The 21,967-nt window shown below is 42.0% G+C and overlaps 1 protein-coding gene across 13 annotated transcripts in view; it reads right to left on the bottom strand.

The window, feature by feature from the left end:
• Positions 1–21,967, bottom strand: part of Mtd (TLD domain-containing protein mustard) — a 177,419-nt gene that overhangs the window by 31,582 nt on the left and 123,870 nt on the right. For 8 of the 13 annotated variants that reach the window (XM_076904131.1, XM_076904140.1, XM_076904122.1 and 5 more), the window contains 11 exons: positions 19,531–19,595; positions 10,519–10,744; positions 7,276–7,433; positions 6,783–7,175; positions 6,500–6,694; positions 5,976–6,335; positions 5,645–5,799; positions 4,385–4,555; positions 3,202–3,368; positions 1,553–1,588; positions 196–358 (listed from right to left, as the gene is read on the bottom strand). In XM_076904131.1, the coding sequence (XP_076760246.1) occupies positions 196–358; positions 1,553–1,588; positions 3,202–3,368; positions 4,385–4,555; positions 5,645–5,799; positions 5,976–6,335; positions 6,500–6,694; positions 6,783–7,175; positions 7,276–7,433; positions 10,519–10,744; positions 19,531–19,595 (2,089 nt within the window). The remainder of the gene's footprint in view (positions 1–195; positions 359–1,552; positions 1,589–3,201; positions 3,369–4,384; positions 4,556–5,644; positions 5,800–5,975; positions 6,336–6,499; positions 6,695–6,782; positions 7,176–7,275; positions 7,434–10,518; positions 10,745–19,530; positions 19,596–21,967) is intronic. The other 5 variants (XM_076904045.1, XM_076904086.1, XM_076904076.1 and 2 more) reach the window with 4 other exon arrangements.

Here is a 21,967-nt window from a genome sequence, read left to right as displayed (position 1 = left end):
GATAATTAATTCAACGAGAAAGATAGTATTTTCTGTTCTTTGAAATTCGTACGATTTTTAATGTTCCTTTGGGGAAATTTCATTATTCCAGCAAGAAATGGTTGGGTGTTTCTTAGGGATTTGAAAGCATCGCGGTTATTTTATAATTCTACGCTTAGAATAAGACGTGAAAAGAGATTCCAGTTTCGTTTTTACCTGTTACGCGGTATGCTGAACCAGTATTCAGGCCGTAGCTTCTTCTTTCCGTAGCTCATAATAGGCGTTGAGCGTGGAATCTTCTTATCCTTGGGTCTTCCGGTTCGCAGTCTCAGGTACAGTGGAGGATCCTCGCAGGAATGGGCTGGTCGTGGTATAAGTTCTACATAACGCGACATAACGATTCATTATAACACACGGCTCCTTCTACCTGCTAATTAGCTTGCTAATTGAGTCTTTCGATATTCGCTTAATTACCGCGGTATCTCAACGCGTGTCTGCGATTCTCTCCAATGAATCGTTGCGATACAACTTTTTACTTACAAACAGAGACAAAAAGGAATAAAAAAAAAAAGTTGTAAGAAGCTCACTTTTTACAGACTATTTCAAAGTACAAGATAGGGATGCCGATCTTGAGTTAATTTTTTACAGTAGTTAAGCGACTTTTGTAGCCATATTTTTCTAACCGATTATATCGCCAAGCATCAAGATTCACAAGAAAAAAACGTATAATATTCATTTAATTCTATTACTAGAATATGTTCTTCGTACAATGTTTTTCTAGCAAACATCTAGCAATATGGTTGTTGCTTTCATTAAGGTACCTACGTGTCATTAAAGAACAACCGCAAATACATTCTTTTTATAATAATTAAGGAAAGGATTGTGATACATTTAAAAGAAATTTACACTTTTTTCCATGAAAACAGAAAAGCAATTTTCGGTGAATTCAGTTCGATATCCCTCGACGAAAAATCGGCATCCCCGACGCCAAGCATCGCACAAGATCGCAGACAATACGACAATCAAACTTTCGTTACTCAAGTACCATTAATGTGGGAGTTGTAAGAGAGCATCGACAAGAAAAAAAAAGGAAAAAAAAAGGACGCACAAATCAGAAATACAGTACAGTTAAGAAACACGGAAAACGGGCACGACATCTTAGCAGAGTGAAGAACACGTGGAGAAGAGCGTGAGAACCGTGTCTAACGATCGGGCCATCGAGATCAACGGAGGTCGACGTGAGAAGTTACACAGATAGTTACCATAAAAATCATACACACAGAGTAAAAATGCAACGGTTGGTTGTGCGGGGTGCAAGTGGCGGTAATCGAACAGGAGGTGTGAGTGAAACTCTGGCAGGGTTCAATCGTGTAGGAGGACGCGTGGCAAATATCGATACTGTGCGACGAGCAATTCAAACTGCATGATAGAGGAGCAAAATAAATGGAAAAAAGAAAATAAAGAGCGTGAAGAAGAGAAAGTAATGTGTCAGACGGTAAGAAAATCAACGTTCTTTGGGTATGTGGTGATTCGTACGAGAGGGGAAAAGCAAGCTAATACAGTATGAACCTACCGAGGCCTTCGAGCTCGGGAAAATTAGGTGCTTGGACTAGAGGGACAACAAAACAAATATGACATTACTGTATTAGTATGAATTCATTGACAGACTATAGTGAAACCCGTTCTGCTGTCTTTTCGCGAAAAGAAAAAGAAACAAATTCATTTTTCATCATATTTAAAATTTATAGAACGTTCGACAAATATAAATCCACTAATGCCAAATGGAAACCCAAATAATCCTGTTTAAATGAAATATCATGCAGAACCTTTCAGGGACGAAAGGTGTGAGGAATAAAAGTCGACATTAATGGACGAAATTTAGAAAGCAATTGCAGAATTTAGCCGCAGTAGAAAGGGTTTCGAGATTTCGGAGTAATAACGATCCTCCTTTAAAATTAACGATAACGAGCTTAAATAATGAAGGCTCTGCTGGACTCTGCGATCGAAAATAGAGTCCAAGCGAAGCGATTGCGATGGAAGGAACTGTTCCACGAATTCCTCTACCGGGAAACATTTCAGGTAACATAGATTCACATCGATTGCTTGCTCGAGTAAATTAATATCGATTCGTGGAACAGCGTCCCACCGGGTAATGACACATCGAGTATATAAGAGAGTGTAAAACTAGTGTAATGACGAACGAGTAGAATTTGAAAACCATACAGAATAATATATCGAATCTTCGTTCCTCCTTGGGTTCGATTAACAAAGATCAGCGGAGACCGCGACCGAGCTGGGAGGAAAAGTTCGAAGAAGAGGGGCAATAATAAAATGCACTAGAGCAAAGTAACATCAGTTCAAAGAAGCCGTCTAATACATACGAGCGAGTGCAGTGCGTGGTATGTAATCCCGTTTGCCGTCGTTAACAACCGTTTTCTATCGCGTATTCGCCGCTACGTGTTTAAGAGAGTTATCGATCCCTCGCGGTGGGTGTTTCTTTGTTCGCGTGTCTCTTGAGCGCAAGCTGATCTTTCTAACAGGAATAATGTTTTCGAAAAAATGACTACGCCATGCGTCACTTAGCGACGTATTTTGGTAAATACGTACCCGTGCCAACTTTTGGAGCGGTTATCCATAGAACGCTGGATGTTACAACCGATTGCACAGGGTTAGGCAACTAGACGGAAGTTTATCGCTTCTACGTTCGTTCTCAGAATTTAGGAAAAGTGGAATATGATACATCAAAGTTTGGTCATTCATTTCTGTTGTAGAATGTTATATGTCTACGAGGAGTTGATAAGAAAAATGATGAGACTCATTTCTGTTCTGTAATGGATTATACTAACGGTATCATTAACGACTGTACTTCTTGTTATTAACTAATAGACAAACGTCAAAATTCTCTTTTTCATTTTGCGGACGATAGTTGAGAATGGACCTGTATAGAGAAAAGAATCCTCGCGTATGATCGTTGACCCAAACGTCGTTACGTGGCGCATGGCAGTGTACTACAGATAATGAATAAACATTCCTCAGAAATTAACGAACACAATGAAACACTCTGTACAGGAGTAAAAGAGTACACGTCGGTTCGAACGGAGTCTGGCACGGTATATCTTACACTCATCGAGTCGATCATTCCGAGTATACGTAGAGTGAAATAGACCGCGTTCCATATAGAGACACTCTGGTAACGAGGGCAGAAGTTAAGGAGACACTTACTGTCGAAACTGACGAACAGCTCGGGCATATCCTCGACGGAGACCATACTGCGGTAGTCCAATCGTGGCGCCGTGGACGAAGTTTTGCTGCCGCGACTGCTGTCCACGCTGCTGCTACCCGACGAGGTCAACGGCTGCTGTCTGATGAACGTGCCCACCGAGGATCGTCTGAAAGGAAATGGTAAAGTTATCGACGGAACTGGAAGGACTTCCTTACGTGGTTGCGTTTCAAAATTACGAGCACACGAGCGTACAGATCTGTCCTCGTGTCCCCTTCGTAATTTCGAAGCGACGTGGGTGCAGACATCGAAGAGTATTTTTTTAACGTGGTGAAACGAATCGTGGGGAGGTAACGACATTCAAGGTAAACGGTTCGTTTTATTATATCCAACGTGTGTGTTACGGTGGAACAGAGTTGGGTGGCTGCTCGGGGTTATATACTAAGAACCGGTATGTTCGGTTGATTGGGTGAGTCGTGTATTGTTGTCTGTAAGCGATATATATATATAAATATAAGTATAAATATATATATGTATATTTTGATCGTTGGTGGAGTTTCTGGAAAGATGGTGGCACGTTTACCTGAAAGCAGGGGGACAGAAAGAGAGAAAAGCAATGGTTTAAAAGAGCAGAAAGGGAGAAACAAACGAAATAAGAGGGATAGCGTTGTTTGTGAGAAGCTTGAAAAGTTGGAACAGTTTATGAGGAATTTAAATCACTTTATGTGTACTACGAAATGTAATCGTTTCGAAAGAGAAACGTGAATCACTTAAAAGTAATTTACAGGAATCGTACGTACGAGTTTACAATTATAAAGGCAACAAACTAGAAATCTAAGAGGAGACGCCGATCTTGGATCGATTTTGGAGCAAAGATGCTATTCAATAATTACTCATTTGCATCGAGTGCAACTCATTTTGTTTCGTCAATTCATCGTCTTCGATTTCGATTCGCAAAAATAAAAATCGGCGTCCGTACCAAGGAAACAAATATCTAACAGAAATGAAAAGCCAGATGATAAAAATTGAACAGCCAGTCAATTAGAGACACAGAGAGAAATCGAGCGAAAGAGAATAAGAAGAACAGCGAGGGGCGGACGAAAAAGAAAAACACAATAGGACAAAGAGTGGATTCGACGTGGATACAGTATTAATTTGCTGGTTCATGACCGGGCCCAAACTCACCCCATAAGCCCTCCTGGACCAGGTGAAATCTGAGGATTGCTGGAGTCCTGGGAGAGAGAGGAGGCGGTAAGCGGAGGTGTTCCTCCGGCCCTACCGCCCCCAGAGCTCTCATCGCTGGGAGTTTTAGCAAACAGGCCCGAGCTAAAGTCACTCACCAGGTTGATCGGCGAGCTTATATCCACCACCATTACATATTCTTTGTTAGTTACATTGGAAACGATAGTTAAGCTGTTATGGTTAACGACATAGATTTACCATCACAGTCTGATCGGTACTTAAATGTGGTACGAACAGGGCCAGCATTTTTACGCTTCTTTCCAAGTACATCTCCCTTTAGCTATTTGATTTAACGTTCACAAATATCTGGACACTTATGATTTACGAATGTCACTGTACTGTGTGAATCAATAACGCACTGATATACTTATTTATACGGATTCTCAATACACTACAAAATCCAATTGTTTATTCAAATTAAATACGTGATTCATTCATGTAACCATAACAAAATTATTTAATAACATTTATCAAGAAGTTTGAATAATAAAAATGGATTAAATAATTGCAGAGAAGTAAATGATATCAAGTAATAATATCAGCGTGTCGTAAGGAAAGTATCAGTGTATCGTAAAGAAAGTAGAAGAACTAGAAAATCGTAAACACGGACTATGATGGTACAAGGTTAACGGAGGCAACATCTGGACGGAGCTGGAAATGTTACACGTGCCCATTCCCTTGGTTCATTTACTCCTTTACTCATACAGATTGAGAAGAGAATACGAATCCCAAAGCGCGTTTCGCAAATGCAATAAGCCGCTTGTTTTCTACGCGCAAGTCTCTAATGAATATTCTATCTCATAATAAACGAGGGCTATTCATATTGAAACGTGCCTTTCGAAACGGCAGAACTTTTTATCACACTTTTGTGGTCGAAGTACATACGCGGCCAATCTCATTATGAATAACCTCGGGTATGCTATATAAATGTTATTTGAAATTCTAAAAAGAAGTCTCAGAGCAAAAAGCGATCGCATGGAAAAAAAACAAACGTTACGCAATAGAAAAAAGGCCTTCCCTTTGTACATACGTAGAAAGTATGCGAAATTTTCTCTCATCAAATTACTCATTCCTAACGTACACGAATAGAAAAGTAAAATGTAGAAGCGTATTATTAATTTTACAAAATTGTTATTTGCCATATAAGTAGCGAAGAAAATATTGAAAAAATTTTGTAACCTTAGCAAGGGTTAGGATTATTACCTTGAGAAAACTTTGCTGAAAACTGACGAATGATGAGAATCCGCGCTGTTCGGGAGACTCGAAACTTTGTCAGATCCAGATGATTTAGTTTCATCTTCCTTTTCGCCAGTTAACCCTTCCATCCACGACAGAGGATACGATAATCGTTTTAACATCTGGAAGAAACCGCAATAATCGCTAAATTTTAGTATAGATCGAAATCAATAAACTACATGTCCAAGCCGATAGATTCAATAAAACTGACCGACATTGAAATATTCTAACTACAGATCGAATATCAAATGCAAATACGAACTGAAATATTGAATGTAATTTTAATTTTAGTAGTTACCTTATTTCTACGAGTTTCTTGTTTATCATCGTCTTTATGATCCTCATCTTTCTCGGGTTCCTCCGCATTATTGCTCTCTAAGCTAAAAGATACTGAACTCGCTTTTTTTCTACCGTTAACGGCAGTACCAGTGTCTAGCGAATCAGTTGTAACATTCGTCGGGGCAATAGTTATTGGAGGTACCCAATCTGAAGATAAGACAATATCTGCGTCTGAATATACTTTCTTTGTAGGGTTGGGTTGAACTACTGGGAAAGGGGGGTTAGGGTCACGTATGTCAATACCAGAGTCGTGGCATGACTGTTTGACTAGAGATCCTTCTTCATCCTCCGGAATTACCTTCGATTTTGCTGTGTCGGTCTGCAAAAATATTAACTATTATTAACCCCAATGCTTTAATTAAAAATCACATACAATTATCCCTTGATTTGTACTAAATACAGCACACAGTAGAAAGTGTTATTTCTAGTATAAATCAAGGGATGACTATATCAAATTTAAATAATATCTAACAACCAACTCACTTTGTCTGAGTTTAAAGAATTCTGTTGTTCATCCTCTACTGGCCAGGGATACTGATCTTTACTAGGAACTGGCCAATGATGATCAAGTAACGAACGTCTACGTTCTTCTAATGTTCTACTTGCTTGACCACCGCCGCACACCTCTTTAGTCTCCTTCTCTTTTTCTTTTTCTTTGGTTGTCGTTGCGTCTTCTTCCTGCAAGTAAAATAAAAAAGAATTCTCTGTAATATCAGACAGCTTCTATAACGTAAGAATATATCTTTCGATATGTAAATTAACGTACGTTTTGAAGATTGGTGGGAGTAACGAAATCTCTTTCAAAGGCCTTTGGAAAAGCATCTCCGTCTCTCTCGGTAGAGCTGCACACATTTTCACTATCGTCCGCCGTTAATTCCGGGAAACTTTCTTCTTTCTCCGGCGACTGACATTTGACATTATCGCTTTGCGTTGGTTTCTTCATATAATAAATTTCCGGTTTCTTATCCAGCTTCCCGGACTCCGTGTGCCCGACACGCATGTGTGCAATATCATAGTAAATCGCAGCGTTCACTACAAACTCCATTGGTGCAATCACACCGTAAGATTCGGCTCCATGTTCAATTACGAGGGGATCAGAAACATTAGGATCGAACATCACTGCGTTTGGTGTAACTAATAACACTCCGCCAACAACGCCCTGTAATTAAAAAATAAAGAATAATTAATTTCACCAACAAAAAAGCAATAACAGATTACAGGACTCTTTATGGAAATATAATTTGAAATACAAACATTACCTGACCATCGGTGATGTGACGAACATTAATTTTCAAGAATCTTTCCTTAAACGGCTGTTCCTCTTCTTCTATGACTGTACTCGTAACACCAAGAGGTGTTTTCACCCTTTCCATATGGCTCGGTTTCGGTGACACTGGCCTCAAACTGTCCAAGAGCTCTGCAAAATGCAATATTACATTCCAAATTATTTTATCTGTTGCAAAAAGATTTCATAAATTTTAAGTAGAACGCACATACCCATGTTAAAAAAAAAACCAAAAAGGAGGAAACGAAATGTTTCGAATATTTGAGTAGAAAGCTAGCACTTGTCTTATAACATTTAATTACCACGTTTGAACTTTTCAAAGCTTCTCCACGCACCGCAGCATTTAAATAGCAATATTCTACTCGATAAGAACAATAAATAATCGTCTGACAACAACATTTGCATTTTATTTAGAATGAGATTCAACGCGCGCCGTTTATTTCCCCGACAGCTTATAGGTTATGTTTGATACACACAACAACGCCATACTCCCTCCATAGTTTACGTTTACTACGTGACAGCGATCAGCTGACGCGCTATACAGGTATGCACGCGCGCGTACGATCGAACGACAGTAGAAATAAAACATAAATCCACGACATTAAAATGTGCTTGCTACATACGAATAAACCTTTCGTAATAGTTTTATCTTATCTTAAATCGTGAGTATTTAATATAACCACTATATAACCAATGCTTATCGAATTATTTATTACACTATTATGCTTCGAAGAATTCCAACGAAACGAAATAATCCATAAGAAACATATGAAATAGTTCAACGAAGTCGAATCGTGGCTATTGATTAAAGCGTCTGTCGAAACCTGATATAGGTCACGAAGTTAGACGGTGCACGGTAGAATGCGCGGGAAACCGGAAGGGACAACGATGGACATGTATAGCGCATCTCTGAAAATCGATCAGTCAGCTCTGATTCTATCTACGCTCGACTGTACAAAGTTACAGAGACGCCAATAAACCTGGGATTTCTTTTCACAAATACGTAACTTTGTTTTTCTGATGTCATGCTCGGTCGTTACTTGTCGGAATTAATTTATTACCATTATCATATTTACACGCACACACACACACACACATCCGTACATCGATACAGTTGTTACGACGTGGCGCTATTAAAATGCAAATTTTAAATGTTCCAGACTACGACGTGTCTACTATTCTTAAAAGTGCCTTCCCCGGTGCACTACATAATTATTGGCCGATTACCCGTAGCATTAGACTGACCCTTATCGATGCGATTCGCCGTTCGCGTAATAATTACGTCACGAGTGCTATTTTCACTCTTACAACGATTACTATTTCGCAATCGTGACGGCAGTCTACGAGGGGACTTGCTCTCACTCTCTTTCTCTCTTTGTGATTCATGACTGATGTATGTAATAACTCGAACGATCCACAACAGAGTGCCCGTATCAAAACGGCTTACCACTGGCGCGGCGAATGTAATTCGAAAGGAAAATTGGCGCGAACAGCCACACCTTATGAATAATGCAAGAGAAGGCCGAGTGGCAGAGCGCGTTCAGGTGAGCCGGATTGACTCACCTGGCCAAATATCAAGATGAATTGGGTCTCGATTGTATCTGACTGTACGAAGCGACGCTATGACTATCAATGCCTGTCTATTGCACGCGTCGGATAGGATAACACTTGGCTCGTTATATTAATGCCTACAAGGAACACGGTTCACCAGTGTCTTGCGCTTGGTGGTAACGCTCTCCGCCGCGTTAGGTACCCCTGCGTAATGAAACGCTTCTAAGTTTCGCCCGGTGACGCAACGAATTTTTCTATATTCATATGACAGTTCTCTGTCACCTTAACCCAGTTGCATGTCGTATTGGTAACACGCGATATCGTCTAGAAGATATACGTACGTCCGCTGGAGTGCGTAGCGGAGATAGAAATTAAGATAACACGATGGCATTACAGAGCCGCGCGCGAGTACAAGTTTAAAGGGGCACGTCGGTACTCGAGTTTCGAGTGGAACGAAATTCCTCTTATCTCGAAACTTTGTCTTATACCGGTAACACACTTCACGGGAATTACGTTGCGTTACGGTGCATCTACGGTCGTGGGTACGTAGATACGTGGAGATACCTCTGATTCGTAGCTCTCAGCATCGTTGCGTGCGGTACGAAAACAGTATCAATTAATAAGGGTAATTACAAATGAATCGCGTGCGTGGAAATCTCAATTGCAAAGAAGATTGCTGCGGCAATGTGTAAACAATGCCATGTATCCTTCAAATCTCACGCAACAGTGATCGAGTTGTCGTCAGCGGTGTTGCATCGAATAAAGAGCCGGAGGATTGCATACTGCTGCATAATATGGCACATACAAAGAAATGCACTCTGTTCTCCTCTCACTTTCTTTCCGTACTTGTTTACGCGATTTTTATCACGAAACAAGAATAACGTTACATGTACGAGTGAATTTTCGTTAAACCATTGTTCTACAATGTGTTCAATTGAAACTGGGTCGTCTAATTATTTAGGAGGTTTACGAGAATCATTTTAAATAGAAAAATTGCGATTAACTATTACGCGTGGATTCAAGTACGAATAAATATTCCATAAGGAAGTTTAGCAACTTTCATCAACTTATGATACTTCGTTCCTGAAAGACTGCTATACCTGAAGCTACTCGTCCGCTAATATCAAAAGCCGCCGCGTGAACTTTGGTTCATTACTCTCCTTCATTTCTCAACGGGTGATCCCTTCAAAGCTACTTTTTCTCCGGCTAGTTCCGAAAACCGCCTCGAAGTTTACCTCGTCAGAGTACCTCGTTTTTAAAAGGGTGATCTCTCCAAGCGACTTTCCGCGAGTTTCTAAAACCCCTCTAAGTCCATTTCATCGTGTTACCTCATTTTTAAAACCGCGAAGTCGGAACCACTTCGAAGTTCGCCTCGTTTTTAAACCCGACTTCGAAATCTGTTGCAATTTCGGCATATTCTTCTCTCTTAAAAAATCTACACTAATTCGAGAAGAATCGATCAGTCTTGACTTTACGAACACTCAACATACGACCACTTTTCCGCAAGTTTTCTATACTTTACGTACAACCACAATTCTCACGCTGATATCCCCAAAAATATCGCGGAAGGATCGTTTAAAGATTAACGATTCGAGAAAGGCTGATTTGCTCGCGTTGGCGTTCTTGTTTAAAAAATATTGCAGAATAAACGAGTAAAAATAATTGCCTTTTTCCTCGGGTGGTAGGTCATCCTGGGAGTCGTGGTCGTGGCAAGGAACCGGACTGGGTGCGTCGGTGGTTCCGGCTTTTGTCCGACCTTCTCCTTCCACTGGTATCCATAGCTGTTGGCCAGGGTAAATGAAAGTGCTTCCGAGCCTGTTGAATTTGCTCAGCTCGGATGGCGTCGTGTCGAACCTCGCGGCAACGGACGTCAGCGTGTCCCTGTCGCCCACCTGCGGCAAAGAAACGAGATGCGCCCAATTACAAGATTAGCCAGCACAATCGAAACAGACGAGTCTAACCCTTAACGCTCCGTTGACATCGATACGGAGGCATCGCTCATTTGTTCAGTAACTCCGGTGGCACTGCTGCGAAGTCAAATGCTTTTAACACGATTACGCTTAAGATGCTGCATCATCGTCGCCGTTGGCAATTCGACGTGTTTTTCGAGACTAGAATTTATCGAAACATAAGACGTATCACGCCATAACAGTCGCAGAGAGAGAGAGAGAAAGAGAGAGAGACTTTCCACACGAATGATCAGTGTCTGTACTTTATTTTGATAGATGGCACGAAACGAATGGAAGTGTTACCACAGCTGTGCGATATTTCCTCGCGTTACAACAAACGGAATGACAGAAGGTGGTCGAAATTTTGAAACATCAGCGTGTATTTGCGTTCGAAAAATTTCAAGTTCGTTTACGTGAAGCATCAGTTTCGTTCGAAACAACTCGTCCAAGTTTCACACCCCCAACGGTAACTGAACGGCGGCGTGGCGAGTTCTAAATGCAAATAACGGATGGCGTGGGTCGTTGAATCGACACGGGACACTGAAAGCCAATCGAGGATCATCGATCGAGGGAGGGCATCGTCGTTGACGCGGCAGAAGGGGATGAACGCCGACACAGAAGCTGGCGCAAATATCGGCGAAACGCAATTTCATGGACCGATGCCGGCTCCACGTCATAACCCGTGTCTTGCGTCGCAATTTGCAAACCTCTAATCGTAATCGATCGAACAGCCGATGGTTTACGGCTCCGTTTCCTCGAGAATGCGAATATACAGCGGGGGTGAAAGATTGCGAATGCCACGCTGAAGATCGTGATAGAACGTAAAGGGTGAGTTGAGAACGAGTTTTTCTAGTTCTCGAGAGGAGCGGGTATGTAAATGGAATATGGAAGAAATTGAAAGACGTGAAGACGTATTACGCTTTTTCAATCCACTGCATAATAATTTATTCGTTCTACGACTTACTTTTGGATTATGTATTGGTACATCTATAAGTATTAGACACGCAACGATCTTCGTGTGAAAAGATATTTTTCCGGACTGCACAAACCCAAGGGAAATAGTAAACAGTAGTTAGCATAAAACTGTTTAAGGGAACTATGAATAAGTAATGCGGGTTCGATATATTTCTACTGTCTCGCTCTATTTTAATTTAAAACGGTGCCGTTTGAACTGGCCAAGATCTGTCAGAGTAACTGCACTTGAAAACACCCACGTTTCATCCCTGGATTACATTATAAATTCTAAGGTAATGCCACGTGCCAGATACGCTGCATCAGAAATGGGGCAATAAAAAGTTCTCGATTTCATGAATAAGGTGACATTTTGTCACATCTTTGATAAAAGTGAAATATCCTCAGCACGAGAAATTCCAGATAAAGGTACTGTTCGTCGATGTCTCGTCACGAAATTTTCCAAAGCAACTTGTTCTACCAGCAAGAAAACTGTACTTCCAACAGTCTCTCGCCGTTTCGAAAGGTAACGAAATTTTCGAGAGAAACGGTAGATACGTTCTGTAATGGCGCACAGAGTAACGTTGCTTGGCAGTTCTTGAAACGCAATACCAGAATGTTCGTGTAACGGTTCAGTGCAACGTCTGTACACCGGCAATGGTATCATCTTGCAAGGTTTCTGCCAGGGTGCGATGCAACGTTCTGTGAAACGTAACCTGCGCCGAGTTTCACCGACGTTTAACGTTTTATTACATCCGGTATTTCCTTCTGCCCGTCGAGGAGGAAGAGGAACGAGGCAAATTCAATTTACGTCCCGATTCAATTGCATCCTTCCGTGTATATATCGAATATCGATAAAAAAAAAAACCGTAAAACGTGAAGCTTTTCTGCAATTTTATCGCGTGAGTTCAACAAATTTGCAATCTCCTCGAGAGTGATCAATTAAATTGTTAGACGAGAATGAGAGGAGAATCAGCGGTAACAGTGTCGTTAAAGTCTGCATCGAAATAACTGTTTTGATTGGTGTCATCGATTGGCTCGATTATATTCACGTTTGCCGAACAATCGTAAGCACGTTATCGCAATGGTCGCCAGGGCTATTAGGCATTTGCATAATCCGGCAGAAATGGGTTGCAAGGGGATATCGGTTAACTGAGAATTGAATTCCTTGAAAGAGGGTCTTGAGACCGGTCCACTCGACGGCATATTACGCCTCTTACGTAAATCCACGTGCAACGACCTTTAATGCGACCTGTCTAATGATAGTCCACCATTTTCCGACAATATATCTCTGAGAACGGTTTTTTCAATTATATCCACTTAAACCATGGTATTTTACGCTATTATATCATTACACGACATAGAATGTTGCATGCAACACTCTAATTGTACACTGATTACTGCTGTTTCTTTCTGGGCTATTTTCGTGGTTCCATTTCGTGAATCGTCCGAATTTCTTCTTGGTATCTCGTATAAATTTTGACACGATTAATTTAATTTAAGAGATCGTGGAAGCTTTATCGCGTTCCTGGTGCATCAGTGCATCGCAAAGATTAATGTCTGACCATGACACGGCTCGATCTACTGTGCGGTAGAATTCAGACGAGCGCGCGTTCCGCTCGCGAACAGACGGCCCCGTCTGACCATAAAGCAACTGAATCCACTTCGCGATTACGCTCTGCTCTTAATGAATTCGCTCGTGAAATTTTAATTAAAAAAATTGAATTATTAAATTAATAAGTTTCTCGTGATATTAATAAAAGTAGTTTGTATAATTATAAAATGAAAATTAGGTACACACTGTTCATAGAAGCGTTCCAAGATAATACATTTACATTTTCCTGAAAGTCAGAATCGATAGAAAAAAGGAATGGATTACCATGTATACGATTGTAAATGTAAGCAATATATTGCGTAATTGTTACGTCGGTGTAATTAATATTCTGATATTAGACAGCACAATAGGTCGCATGAAAGCGATTCGTTAGCCTCGTTTCTCAGCAGCAGTGTCTGCAAAGAGGTTTCACGAGACGGTTAAAACGTAATTCGTGTCCCAGGGAAACTCATTAATTATTCCTTGTCACCTCTCCCTTGCAACGCTTGATCGCTCGCTGCTCGATCTTTTCTCTCCCGTCGATCCCACGGGACACCATTCGCCTCTCGAGAATCGGTTAGTTTTATGCGGGAAATTGATGGTTCTCGCCGTTTGCTTTTTCAATTGCCGTCCCGGTCAGGTCTTTAAACGTTTCCTTCACCGAGTTGTATAATATTTACCGACACAAAAGATCGCGACTTTGTAGCGTGGAAAAATTGCTATCGAATGACGAGAAATTTTCTCTGGACTAATATGGGATCGTTGAAAATGAATTTTATTTGCGCGTTGCGTCGAGAAGAGTTTCTCTGATCTTTCGTGGGCTATTTAGAAATGATTTCGCACTGGAATAAATTTTATTTTCCACGGCGAGCAAAGATCTCGTTTTGTTATGGCAGATCTTTGTCGTTTCAAGGGTTGCTCGAAATTTTGGATACCTATTCTTCGGATCGCTGTGTCCTCTGTATTTTTTCATCAGGGACAGTAATGGACGGAAGTAGGAAAAGACGTAAAGTCCTGGTAATCTGGCCTCCGAGGAAGATCAACGAGGAGAAAAAGCGACGCTGTAGCGCGGCTTGAAGTAGGATCGAAGAAGGGAGACAAAAAAGCGCGAATCGAGGTGATGAAGCTTTTAAGGCGCGCGGGGAGGACGAATGGGGCGAAGGGGGATGATGTTTTGTAAAACGCCGGAGCAAGAAGATAACTCGGCATTGTTTCAGTTTCTGCGTCTTTAGTCGCCAGTGCTACTCAACGAGAATTTTAGTACGGACCGAGTTGCCCACCAACGAAACAGTTTTCTTTCTTAAAGAAGAACCAACTGACTTCGATGAGTTTTCTATACGCGCTATTTCAATTTTCTTGCATCGCACAATGCAACTTTTGCAACGCAATACATGCTAACGTCTGATGATTTCTGATTAAACGATTTTCAAAAATTGTAAACGAATCCACAAAATTCTCGTATTTCCATAATCAAAAATATATACAGATATAATAGCTACTTACAACTTAAACAACTTAAATCCATCTCGTCCACTCGTAAAAAAAAAAAAAATAATTCTCGAGAAGGATAAGCAACCCAGTACCAGTGGGATTGAAATTATAAAATACAACGCCAGCTTTAACGTTCAAGAAGAAATCCACTGAGAGCCTCTGAGACATAGGATCTGACGTCGAAAGGGAGAGCCACCCCAGTTACAAAAGGTGGCGTAAGAAAGCCACCGTTGTCCCGATTCTTCTTCCCTCTTTTCTTTTCCGCGATGCCGGGTTACCCTCGTTCCATGTCACCTCAGCACCGAGGGTTTCTTATTCAGGGTCGTGGTTTTCCTGGCTTGTGTATTCCACAATAACCATCTTCTTGGACGCAACCCCGTATCACAATGATCTCACCCTCGTTCTCGCTGGCGCAATTATCGTTCTTATCTGCTCTGCCAGCAGGACGTTCGAATCCTATTATCCGACGATAAGACGTTACAGGTAACTAGGTGAGAATGGAATTTAATTATCCGTCTACCGGCAACCGGTTCTCGACCGAAGGGTAGTTTCATCGATCGACCGATTAATTAATCGCCCGCGGAGGGTTGTCATCTATGTTTCAGACGAGAAGCCCCGCTTGTACTCGACGAGCTTATTATTAATAGAATATTAACGTTTCGCCAAATATTTGAAATACATTAACGTGTAATTCTACGAATGTAGTAGATTGCTGTACAAGAAATTATTCATTCAATCGTATCGCAATCGCGCCAGACTGTTTCTATTAGAAACAAACAATTTTTTTGACAGATCTTCGATGTTTCAATATAGTCGAGAGAAAGAAAGGGTAAGAGAAAAAAAATTCTGCGATGGCTCGCGACGAATTAAGAAGTAACGAGGAGCTCCGCGCGTTTCGAGCGCAAGGGCAAATTTGCTCGCCGCCTCTGTCCATCGAGGAACATCGACGGGTCCCTCTGATCCTTCTCGTCTCTCTTCAAGCCCTTCCAGGCGTGAACGAATCCTTCTGGTTTTTACCCAAGTGGCGAACATTCTTAATGAAACTCCTCGCTGCACTTTTTCCTCACCGTCATCGATATCGCTCTCTACTTTATTACTCGGCACGACTTTTCCATCCCGGGACAAGTGGCGCCCAGTCGCGTCATTCTCGCCTGGCTGCTTTCAATCCGTGACGAGTCACTCGTTAACTTCCGTGAAAAATTCCCGGTAAAGAGTCCTCTGCTTGACATCGTTTACAACGGGAAGATGGATCGCCTTTTCAGCGGGACCACCGTCAAAGGCGCGCCCCTTTCGAGGGATCATTTCATAGCCGAGGTGTCTTCAAACGGACGGTCTTTGGGCTCCGCTTTTAAAACGCTACTTTGCGGATAACGAATCGCTGGATCTCATTCGACAGCGCGATGCAAAAGCGGCGGAAAAGATGTCGGCTACCGAGTCGCTTTGAGTAGCTGGAAAACTCTTGGAAACGCTAGGCTGATCTTCCACCCTTTGCGTTAGCCTTGCTCCGGACTGGACTCGAATCGCACTATACTCGATGATCTTATTTCTCGTTTCAACGTGCGCGTAAGAATTCGTTATACCCTTCGTCGCAAAAGATATGGAAATTCGTGAAAACCGTTCAATCAGAAAGCATCGTGTAATCAACGCTAAACGTAACATACGTCTTAGATCGCAAACGGTTGTGGTTTGTCGCTGTAGACTCGTCGAAAGATACGATTCGTGGAAATCTACTGGACTAACGATGAACTGGTTTTCCAAGATACGATGACAGCGCCCTGACCAAGAGAGGACATCGATCGATCGACGATGCCCAGGGGGTTGAAACGGATGGGACGTAAGCCAGCTCTAACGAGCGCAACGGCGATTACACGAGGGCGCCTGGATTACAGAGAGCAATGGTTCCAGCGTATGTAGACCGTCACCCCGTATAATGGAAGGGATCCACTGGATCGAACGGCAGCCTCGCGAGGGACTTTCTATAACGGGTCGAGCCACTCGATCTAACAGTCGCCTGGCGTGTTTATGTAACCACTTATACGGGGGCCGTTACAAGCGATCGCCGATATCGGATAGCTAGCGCCCAGCCGTTGCAGTTGCTCGCGATTCGATCGGTGATTCGGATTTTCTGCTGCCTCTTACCGGAGAAATTCTCGTTAACGATCCTCCTCGGAGCGGATAACGGACGATAATTACGGTGGTTGGCGACGGTCGAGCAGAAAAAGCGTACACGTACAAATTATGAGGACGATGAAATGGCACCCTTTGGGTGAACAGATTTTTCAACTGTTTTTTTCTCAAAGAAGCTTACGCTGGTTATATACAGCGACACTGGGTGCCTTGTGTATAGGATAATCGTCCAGAGAAGGAAATTAGAAGGGAAACTATACCGAGAAGCAATCACGTCTCTCCGTTTGACCGTATAATGATCTGTGGATGCATATATGTGGGTGCGTAGGTGTTCGAGGAATGAAAGTTGCTCGTTCTCGCTGCTGTGAAATTCTAATCTCGCGAAATGTCGATATTGAATAATTTTAGAAATTCGATACCACCGCTGTGGCGCACGAAAAATTACGTAACGCGGATACGTAACAATTCGCAGTTCTTGGTTTTTTAACCGGTCGCGCGGTAATGACCAATGAACAGTGTATAAATAGAGGCACGCGGTGAAACTTTTGACGAGACTCTAACCGCCGGCGAGGCACAGAATGTGGACCTGTTATTTTACGAGAGTCCGCGTCTCACGAATCGAAATGACGATTGCGGAAGGGAAATAGAACGGTCTTGCACTTTCTACGGTATCGAAACGTCAGTTCAGCAATTTGATACAATTTAATTACGATTCGAAATCGTTCGAGTTCACGCGCGTCATTAAAAAAGTGTCTTTCCATAATTATGGAACTTTGTAGGGATCCCAAAGAAAGCGGTAGCCATTTTCACTGAATCCTCTCTGCGTCTACTTTATCGTGAATCAAAGGATCAAATTGCTTTACGATCGTAAAACAAGGATATCTCACAGAATCATCGATTCGAACATTTTTATAACCGACAATCGAACAAATAGGGGTGGTTTTCAATCGTTCTGAACCGATTGCCACAGACTTTACAGATCTCCAAGTAAAAACGCTTCCTATCAACGAACGACTACTCGCGTTGCGTAAGTAACGATGATCGTGATGATGATCAACTATCACGAAGGGATCGTCGAAAGTGTCATCCCCGATCGATCGTCCGTTTTCTTTCCTCAGCAGCCAAGATGGACGCGCTTTCGTAAGGCCAGCGGCGATTACAGCGACTCGGTTGACTCTTTCTCCACGTGAAATCTCGTATCGATTACCGGCTAGGTGCGTGGTACGTGCCCGTCGAGAAAGTGAGCGTCCATTCGCGACAGCCGCGTGTGTATGCACGCTCGGAAAAGCATAAGCGCACGCCATTACGCAACGAGAGGCTCGAGTGCTTGGGCAATTTACTTGGTGCGCGGACAGAGCTGCGTCCCGTTCGAGCTGCACGCTCGTTTCTCCTAAGCGTCGAGGGATTTCATTTTATTTTGGTAGACACCAGGCTCCGACGTATTGCTTCTCTTTGGCTGGTTTAGGCGCTGTTTGGCTTCGCGAATTAGTTTCGCGATTATTGTTGCTCGAGCGGACAACTCGACGACGCAAGAGAACTATTACGTACGCGTGCGCGAAGAAATTATTACGTCGGTGTTAATTTTTTCTGGAAGTCAGAAGACTCCAGACGAGGAAAACGAGACTCGAAAATAGATGTCGCGCGATAAAAATGCGAGTTACAGGAAGAGCCGTCATTGTGTTATACACGGTTAGATAGTGCTGAGTCGTGTATCACTGAATCGAGGGAAACGATAAAAGAGGAAGAACGCAATGAGACCAGACTCGATCGAGCGTTTGCTTTAGAAGAAACTTCAAAACATAGACGCACCTTTATTTTGCATAAAGATAAGCCGAACGAGGTTCTTCGATCGTACGTCTGCGAGTGGAGAACGCGGTGATGAATCATATTCTAAAAGTCGCGTAATCTTCCCCGCGTTCACGAATACTTGTCACGTGAATTTACTTGCGATCGATTTCAACGCGTTTCCAGGTCGCTTAATCCCAGTTATCGGCGCTAATCTATTTTGGGAAGTGTCTACGGATAAACTTATCTGCGATAAGTGGTATAGGGTAGCAGCGATTCAAAATACTGCTCGTTTTCTTTACGCAAGAGATATTTTTAACTATCGTTCGAAAAAGCTACTAGAAACTAAAAAAACGTAGGATTTTCAAGTTTCAATGTCTTACTTTAACGTATTTCGATTTCTCTCAAAGTACGACTTTCACAAAAATAAACTTTTCATCTACGAAGTAGCTCTGACTAGTTGCCTAATTCTGATCAATTCTGCATTCGTAATTAACACAAATATTCTAACAACAAGGCGCGTAAATAATTTCAGAATCGTCCGTTCCTCTGAGTCGTTAAAATCTGTTAGTTGAAACACAATTAAAGCAAGGAGGCGGGGTTGCAGCCGAGCGATGCGCACATAATAGGCAGAACGATTAGAAGAGCATTTAACTTCATGAAATAAATCAATTGCATCGTCGCAGATGGCGATCGACAACAGATATTTATACGTTCCCGAGCAGAGGTTGCGTTCTATTCGCCTTGACTTCCAATCGCAACAGGGACAAACATTACTCACCGTGTAGGGGATGATGTTGAAGTTCAACCGTGTCGACGAGCCATCCTCGCTCTCCGTGTCTGAATCTGCGAAACAATTCGAAAATCGTTACTATATCGTTACGAACCAGCGATTAAACAACAGTCACGCTTAGATTACCACTCGTCCGTGCTTTGGAAACGCGCGATATTTCTTTAATAAAGAAAACGAAAGAGGATTGAAACATGGAGGCGAATTAACCTTCTGCACTCGAGAGACGATCCACAGTCGTTAATCTGAGCCATCGTGGAAAGCTTCCGAGTGCAAAGGGTTCAAGTAAATTCTGCTCGCTTTTGAAACGCATTGCGTGTGGAATTTCTGAGGTAAACGTTTCGAAAATTTACGAATCCTATTAAATTACATACGCTAAAACTTTTCTATGACCGAAATATATTTATTATTTAATCAATTCTGTACGTGTTTATATATATATTGCATCTTATACCGTTTCCTGAATAAATATCTGTAGCGTAATAATAGATATATTTCGGTAATAAACAAGTTTTGGTGGTACGTCTAACGTGAATAAGAATCGCGAAGCTGCGAGTCAGAGGCGAACCCTGGCGCAGCGTCTGTGCGGGCGTTGAAGTCACCGAAAGCGTCGAATCTCCCAGTCACGTACGAAACTCTGCGAAACGGTTTTACGTAGGCGAACATCTCGCGCGTCGAGTCGTTCGAGGAGCAACAACGATTTAATTTCGCGATTCTTCGTACGCGAAAGCGTCGCGACGACAAACAAGCGTTTCAACCGCGTGACTACAAATGGACAGACCATTACGCTCCGGACAGCAACCGGGCAAACGCGTTTAACCCTTTGCACTCGGGACGCCAGTTGCACTCGTACAGTGCAATCTCTCCGTCGGCTAAGAATGCCAGCAATTTTTTTTTTTCTACATTAATAAATTGTTACGTAATCGAGGAAAGACGATGTTTTTCGTCTCGCGTCGCAATTTGGAACACAAGCTCCGCCTTTTTCGAGACGTTCGAGCAGAAAGTTGGTCCGCGCGTGAAAAGAGTTAAACTTGAATCCTTCGCGTGCAGAGCGAAATTATTTTTGGACGCGATACAAACGCACGGTAATAAAGAATGAGTTTATATTCTGGTCCATGAACAAGTTTAATATTTTTTAGTGTAATAATGAATTAAATTACGCTTGTTAAATTTCTCTTGAGAAAATTATACGAACACCTTGTTTATTGTACGAAAAACGCATTGGGATATGCATTTCTCTTGACGCTAATTTTTAAAATCACAGAGATCACTTACGAAGGAACATGTACACGTTGCACTCTTGTGTAATCGACTGTACACGATTAATCGTTGTCAATTTAGAATATCTTTCGTTCGTAAGCGCTCGTTATACTTTTAATCCGATCTCTTTGTAGAAGCAGAGATCGAAGAACCGATCGCGTGTAAAATTTCGAAGACACTGATCCACTTTGTAGAATCACTTCTTCCGATTGATCGAGTGCGATACTCTGGTATTATTCGAGGCATTGTGTTCGCGTTGATCTCCATGAGAAACGGTGCACCTTTCGGTAAAAGGTCGCTCGAGTGCAATTCCATTGTGTGCACTTGAGAGCGTTTGCACGTTATTACGAATTTCTTCAAAGACCTCTGCAGTTCTTTAAGTGTACTTTATTTCACTTTTTTTTTTAAATTCTTTCGCACGTTAATACATTTTCTATTCACGTTCGTATCATTACTATTTGCATTATCTCATTGATTTAATTTGTTAACGGTCCCCTCGCGCACCGCAGATTTAAATAGGCGTGTAAATAAGTAAAAGCCAATGCGAAACACCACGCCTGCCTGCGTTCAGGCTAAAATCTGGAATGCGAGTTAACTCCAAGTGGCTCATTAACGGCTCGATTTCGTGTTTGTTCGAGGCATTAACACCACCGCTTGCTACCATTTCCCTTTGACTCACACTTTGCAGAGCTCGGTTCGTGTGAATTACTTTACTAGCTGTACTATTTAAAGAAACAGAAGAGCCTTTCTCTCTCTCTCTCTCTCTTTCTCTGTCTTTCATGATTTATCGAAGAAAGAAGAAAACAGAAGGTGTCTCGTTAATATTACACTTTATGTGACCCGCGAAATGTAACCGTTGTGCAACAAGGAACGCGACACTTCGTCTTGTAACAAGCATCCGCGAATAGAAAATTTACAGCTCCTTCGTGGCCTCTCTACGCGCTTCTAAGACACGTCCGGCAGGAATGTAGATTTAAGCGCTGGTTGCAATTAAATTAATCATGCCTCTGACGTATCCGCTAGGTTTTGCTAATAACGAGACGCGTTCTTGTTCACAAACGACGCGATAAAAATAACTGTAGTTTTCTAGTTAAAAACAGAGGCGTCTGAGTTTCTTCTGTTTCCTCATTGTGTCTAGGCTCGTTTCTCATTTTTTTATTTCTTTGAA

Source organism: Xylocopa sonorina, chromosome 1, assembly GCF_050948175.1.
Source record: "Xylocopa sonorina isolate GNS202 chromosome 1, iyXylSono1_principal, whole genome shotgun sequence".
In the NCBI taxonomy this organism is placed as follows: Eukaryota; Metazoa; Arthropoda; class Insecta; order Hymenoptera; family Apidae; genus Xylocopa; species Xylocopa sonorina.
Note: the sequence above shows the minus strand (reverse complement) of the source record. Positions and strands in the feature narration are given on the sequence as shown.